Here is a 7,039-nt window from a genome sequence, read left to right on the forward strand (position 1 = left end):
AAAAAAAGTTTCTGGTTAAGGACTGTATTTGTTATAACTTTTCACTTCTTCTGTAAAAATCTTTAAATACTAAAAAAACATGAAACCACAAACCATTTAGCAGCTAATTATCATAAGTGCTCATAATCAGGGGTTTAAAACTTTTGGGTTATGTTATTTCACCTTTTATTTTATAGCATCTCTAATCTGTATCTTACCCAAAGCACGCTCTTTAATGTATTTTAACACCCAGATATTGTGGATCATTTGTGGTGTTAACTGTGTTGTGTGTGTGTGTGTGTGCCATACATAAATGCCTTCTTTTCGGTTGCCATTGATTCTAAAGCTGCTCACCACATTGCCCTTAAATCAGTTATAGATTATAAACTTGCACAAAAGTTTCAGACATGCAGTTGTGTAAGTCAGGGTAGCTTTCTAAAGTAGTGCATGAAAAATATTACACTAGCCTAATTTAACTTTTTTTTTGTATGGTTTTATTTTTGCATAATCTTAACTATTGAGCCTTTCCTGTGCATGCCTTTTTAAGGTGACATTTCTGTCATCTGTGGTAATTGTTGATTTCAGTCTGTGGTATGTGTTGACTAAATGTAACCACTAATCTCCCTGTCCCTCGTATTTACAGACCTAATATTTATTAACACGGTTCATTTGAAGGTAAAAAAAAAAAACCTTGAATTTGATTTGAAGACCACTCAAGAAAACCTGTGATCTCTTTGTAACATTTAAATTCTAATGTTTCAGCCCCACATTATACTACTGCCATTACATTTGTTAAGCTCCTTTTTAAATGTTTTCTAATTCTAACGGTTACATAACTGACTGGTTTGACAAGTGTTGAAACAATTAAAGCCTTTTAAATGTTTGTTGGTAATACTCCAGAGTCAAAGAGAGTGACAGTTGTAAAATCTTTATTTGCAAGTGAAAATCCTCATGAATCTACATCTTTACACTTACTGTGACATTAAGTCTGGAAAGTTAATGAATTTGTTACTTTTTGTTTGTCCAAAACAACTATTTTCACAGCACCAGAATAGAAATTGTGATTTTCTTTTCTGTCCCAATGTTTTGTTACACATCTGATATGCACTCTGGCTTTTGTAAATGTGTTTATGTATACATTTAAAGCACACTGTAACTGTTTCTGTATCTATAAATTTGACATTTGCTGACATATTGTTTTTGTGTGATCCGTTGTAATAGAATTAGTAAAACCTCATTATTCCTTACATTGTAATTGTATAAAAAATTACAGAGATACTTTTTGATAGCTATTGCTTTTTTGAGTAAGGCGGCAGGATATTAGGAAAATATACAATATGCAATATTTTGTTGAATATCATGATGATACTTCTCAAGATTAATAAACAGATATTAAAGTGTACTTAGTTATACTCTGCTGCTTTCAGTATTATGCTAAAATACAGCAAATTACAGATACAGCAGCTTTTTGAATTAAAAAAAATGTATTTAACAAATTTAACACTGAATTGGAAATAATAGGCACCATTTAAAAAAAAGAATATGTTGATAGATACACTTAGGTGGAGTTTTCTACTGATGCTCTCAACTAACTAAAATTGTCTTTCGCGATATGTTGCAGCCTTTCCTGATTGTTGCAAGGGTGTATTTTGCAAGTTGATATCACATTAGCGATAAAAAACAACATGCATTATGCAGCCCTAATTTTCAGCCACATGGCTCTGGGCATAGCAATGCAATAATTTAGTTTATGACCAAATGCTTACAAAACTAATGCCCATCAGCATCAGTTGTACTTTATATTTAGTGATAATTAGCAAATGGTAGCATGCTAAACTATGTTGGTGAACATAAATGTTAAAGCTGCTAAACATCAGCATGATAGAATTCAAAAGTCACTTTTGAATAGTTCAAAGTGATCCATGTTTCCATGTATTCAAACATGGTTTTTGCATCATTGTCACAGTGCAAACAAGATCAGTGTCCAAGTAGTCTAATTCATTTACAGGGAGTGGAAGATTATAATTTCAGTACCTGTGCAATATCATTAAGTCAAGTACAATAATAACTCTGGTATTACACATGAGTCTCTTCTTTAGGCCTCATGGAGGTAGTACTGTGGCAGAGCTGCCGTAGTGGATTGCTAAACAGGATAAAGAGGTAATCAATAGTGTCTGGCACTTGTAGAATATTAAATCATCGTATTTGTTTGTGCATTTGTGATTATTAAAAATAGTTATATGCAGTATATATGTAGTGTACACATTAATTTTCTTCTGTGATTACAATTTAAAGTCTACATCTTGGTCTCATTCTGTCTCTGTACTCTCAGTCCACCTTCTTCACACTTACAGACGGAAAGGTCACGGTGACTTTCTTAGCCAAATGGAAAGCAATCTTCTTCTCATAGTAGGCACATTCATTTACAAATACAGGATAGAGTTCCTCCCCCTCATGCTTCACCGTCTCCCCAGAAAATGACAGGAAGATGGGGTCTCCTGGTTTGAGAAGCTTGAAGTCATTATCCTGGAGAAAGACAGAGAATGCTGACAGGTTAGTCTTAATACTTTAGGGCAGCTTTTGAATGCAAATATGGTATTAACTGTTACTGTCATAGTTCACCAAAATCAAGGCCTCATTAATTCATGCACTGTGCAAATGGGACTACCTTATGTAGCATTGTTTAAAGACCTAGTTTGACATTTAGGGAAACAGGCTTTTTTTACTTCCAATAACTGGTTTTGTGGCCACTTGGTGGCACTAGAAACTAGTTGTTAATACAAAGAACATTGACAAATCATCACCTTATTAAGTTGATATGATAAACAAACTTGTCAGAAAAGAGTTGAGTATTTAAACATCCAGCTGATATGGAGAAACATTAGCATTCATTTGACGGCTTTAGCTGCTAAATGTCTTAAAGTAATGTACCATAGGTTCAAGAGCTTTTTTGCTGAAAATTGCCAACAGCTATGAACAAAACCACATTGACAAAACAAGGAGAGTGAACTAAAACAGTGAAGTTATGGGTCAAAAAGCTAATTAATGAGCCATAATTCACTCCATAAAGCAAAGGGGAGCTGCAGATTCTAGGTAATTCTGTGCAGATCCATCACTACACGTGACCCCTTTCACATTGTCATTTGATGCATTGTTATTATAAGATATAGATTATAGTTGTTTTAAGTGAAGGCTTATACTGTATGTGCATGAATATTGTCCTTGTACTGTACCTGCAGCTGGGGGTGAATGGCAGCAGTAATGTTATTGGTTGTAGGATCCCTTGGGTAGTCTACACTCTTCACCAAAGTGTATGCTTCCACTTTACCTCCTTCAAAAGTACTTCCTGTTGGCAAAGTACAGTAACAATTACAAATTCTGATGTATTCAAGGAGGCTCACATTTACAGAGGTACTTCAGTTAAATTATTCATTTTTTTCCATTGCATCAATTATCCCCAAAAGCCATTCTAGTTGTGGTTTGGCCAGGTTTCGAAACTTCTGCTTCCTAGAACTGTGCTACCTCCCTCCATTGCCTTGGCTTAGAAACAGAAATCTCAAAACCTGGGCAAATAAAACCAAAACTATCGACATGGCTAGATACCACTAGGGATAGTAATTAAATAAGTAAAACAGAAAACTTTTTAAAACCAGGGTTACAAAGTTCAAAGAATAAATATCTAAATCAAAGATAAGCAAATAATGTTGAAGTATATGCACAAATCAAGCCAGGGATGCATCGATAAAATGTCATTGCAAATACAAACACTCAACAGAGTTTGCTGATCTTACCCACAGAGCGAGACTGTTCCCTAAACAGTACAGAGTAAATGAACAGTGTAAGCTCGTTTACAAGTTGTGAACAGATATATACTATCTGTAGGATGTTCCTAAAAAAAACAAGGTAATGACTAATACAAAAGGAATCCCTCTCAAGTATCACTTATGTCCCACTAGAAGAGTGGTGTGGTGTCTATATTTGCAGAGACCCTGCCCTCTATAATTGCCGAGACCCTGCCCTCTGCTTGTATTTTCTCTTTTCTTCTCATTTTTGTGAGTGCAGGACCTTTATGGGTGTCAGCAAAAAGCCTTTGGGCCCCACATGGTTGTGTAAACCCCAGCCAATAACAGCGTGCAAATGTGCAGCCTGTTCTAATTCACAACCGGTGCTTTGCCTCTCAGCATCTCACACCAATGCACAAGTCGAACTAACACAGACACATAAAAAGACAGGATGAAGCTCTGCATTCACTCATAGTATCATAATGAGGTACTCTGGAAATCCAGAGTTCTCGCAAGAGCACAATTTGAATTTGCAAGTGAGTTACTCTGGCATCGAACTGAATTGAATGCTGTTCATTAACTATATTCTTGTATTGTTTGTTTTTTGTGTATAATTTAGGTGCTCTGACCCTTGAAATACCAGTTTAGTTGAGTCACTTTATTAGCCAAGATAGATTGGCAGTCAGGAGCGCAAGATAAAGAACACGTGCAAATAAACAAAAAGACAACAACAAAGACAAACAAACTGTTTCCTGTACATACAATAAACAGAACACACTTTTACACGATACTACAGGAGCAGGCTCAAAAAATCGAAAATGTACTTATTGCACAGGGAACAAGTTAGTTTTTCCTCCTATTGCTCTTGAACTGTAGTCTGAATCTACCGTCTGAGGGGGGTGTTTGAAACTCAAATTAAAGGGGGTGGTTTATGCAGTCTTACAGGCCACATCAGTTTTAATCAATGACTGTTTCTAGATACTTATAATGTTGTACAAACCCAATGCCAGTTCCTTTGATGGAGGTTTAAGATGATGGGAGAGATGATTGTCTAAAATCAATGACAATATCCTTAGTCTTGTGGCATTAAGTTGGAGAGGCTCATCACACCCTTGGATACATTTACCTTACCGAACCAGGCTGTCTTCAAATTGTTGCTGCTTAAGTGCTTATCTTATTTTTGCATTGTAATCTGGCCCTCTTAATTATCAATCTTACCTCTCTCCTTGCCTCCTTGTTTCTCCTTATCACATTTTTCAGAGATCTAGTGACCTATGGCTTGTTTTTAGGGCACACATTAACATGCTTTTTAGGAATGACTGTGTCATCACAAAATACCAGAGAAGCAGAGAAAATTGCCCAACACCAGCTGGAGGACATTCATGAATGACCTATGCTCCCCAAAGAGCAAAGGGGTTGAACAAGAAGTGACCCATGGCTTGGTATTAGGGCACGCCTTAACATGCTTTCTAGGAAGGACTGTGTCCTCACAAAATACCAGAACGTGTTTCTTACCAGAATTCAATTTCTGAAGGCATTCTATTGTGAGATCCACTGCCTCTTTCATCAAGTTAAAGATATCAGCTCTGGTCACGCCGTGGGGTTGAGGACCAACCTCAATCGCTGCAGAGAACAAGAGAAACATTTTCAGCATCCTACACTTTAATCTGTTCAATTGTTTAGATGCAGACAGACAGATATACACATTTACCGATGCCATGTTTTCCAACTGACTCCAGGGAATAAGTCTCTGAAATATCCATCTGGATTGCTGTCACAGGTGCAGAGGTCATCTTGCTCTGAAAACCAGACAGGTCGACTATGACTATTTAGTGTTTCAATTCAGCCGTTTCAGATTTGACAGCAATACCACAGGCAAAGCAATCGGTTTGTTCAAAACAAGCATGTTTTGAACATGCACTGCCCTAGTTAAGTCAAATTGTAATCCCTAAAAATATCTGTCTGGATGACTTTACAAAGTTCTTACCTGAATGTAGTTGTAAATGTGCAGGGCAATCCAGTCAAAGGAGTAAAAGATGAGGCACATGCCCATGTTGGCAGTGGTGTTGTGGAGGTCGCAGAGCAGATCCACAGCCTCTGGGGTTCCTTTGGGCCCAAGCTGAGCGTTCAGCTCTTGGGCTCTTCTCACCTCGTAGGGTGTAGAGTCTGTTATGGGGGCACTGGAAGCCAGATGATGTAATTAGTTTTCTCATACTGTACATACGTGCACACTCTTGTCTAGCTATTTTCTAGTTTGCAAAGATTAGCTAAATAGAAGAAAGTTCATCATTAGGATTCATAATCTGGGGACCACAGATGTCTGCACCAAATGTCATGGCAATCCACCTTGTTCTTGTTTTATTTTACTATTACAGGGCAGCTTTCAAATGGACATATTCTACATATTCTACTTCACAGGAAAACATTGTGCTACTACATTTACCTGACAGAGAATTATTGATTACATTGCAGATTCAGATATGACTCACACAATACAGCATTAACACATAACGCATTATTATTCATTAATCTATTAAGAATTATATTCAAGTTGAAAGTTCCACCTTGAACAGATAATAAATAAAATAAATGAATGATACATGCAAATTATTGTCTAGCTGTTTTCAGTTTTATTTTACTGTTACAAGGCAGCTTTTAAATGTACACATTCTCTTTTAAACCATCTACGTTAACTTTTGATACAACATTACCTCAGCAGGGCATCTGTAAAACAGCGATTGAGATCTTTTTCCATGTATCTTCTGCAAGCATCCACAGCCCGTGGATTTGATAAGACGGTAGTAATAGAAACAGATTCAGTCTGATGTACCTTCTTTTTCTGCATTTCTCTCACCATGTACACCCCTGACAATTCATTTCCATGGGTGCCACCACAAATGGCAACACGGGACAGTGGCGGGAGAGAGATGTGCTCCATCTGTTGGCAGGGAAAAAGAGGTTGTTAGATAAGTGTTGTCCTGTCCGTCTATCTTTATCTAACTCTACCTGACGTCTCAGCAAACAAAGATTTTTTTAAAGTGGAGGTAAACATTAAAGGAGTCTGTTAAAACCAGAGTGACCAGAGTAACCTGTGACCGGATGGTGAAACCAGGTTCTATCAGAAAATGGGGTGAAAGTGCAAAAGTATTGCTGGATGACAGTCAGTGAGTCATTTACATTAATAAGTGACTGGCCCCAGGCTTAGTCAGGAGATTGACCTGTAGATAAACATTTTATTTAGATGTTTGTTTGTTTGTTTGTTTGTTTGTTTGTTTGTT

General features: G+C 37.0%; 1 protein-coding gene across 5 annotated transcripts in view; it reads right to left on the minus strand.

Annotated features, from left to right (window-relative positions):
• Window positions 1–659: 659 nt before the first annotated feature.
• Window positions 660–7,039, minus strand: part of LOC116699460 (N-acyl-aromatic-L-amino acid amidohydrolase (carboxylate-forming) B) — a 14,258-nt gene continuing 7,878 nt past the window's right edge. For all 5 annotated transcript variants that reach the window (XM_032532083.1, XM_032532058.1, XM_032532092.1 and 2 more), the window contains 6 exons: window positions 6,473–6,699; window positions 5,749–5,941; window positions 5,473–5,560; window positions 5,277–5,384; window positions 3,213–3,325; window positions 660–2,505 (listed from right to left, as the gene is read on the minus strand). In XM_032532083.1, the coding sequence (XP_032387974.1) occupies window positions 2,308–2,505; window positions 3,213–3,325; window positions 5,277–5,384; window positions 5,473–5,560; window positions 5,749–5,941; window positions 6,473–6,699 (927 nt within the window). In that variant the 3' untranslated portion in view covers window positions 660–2,307. The remainder of the gene's footprint in view (window positions 2,506–3,212; window positions 3,326–5,276; window positions 5,385–5,472; window positions 5,561–5,748; window positions 5,942–6,472; window positions 6,700–7,039) is intronic.

This window comes from Etheostoma spectabile, chromosome 2 (genome assembly GCF_008692095.1).
Source record: "Etheostoma spectabile isolate EspeVRDwgs_2016 chromosome 2, UIUC_Espe_1.0, whole genome shotgun sequence".
Classification (NCBI taxonomy): Eukaryota; Metazoa; Chordata; class Actinopteri; order Perciformes; family Percidae; genus Etheostoma; species Etheostoma spectabile.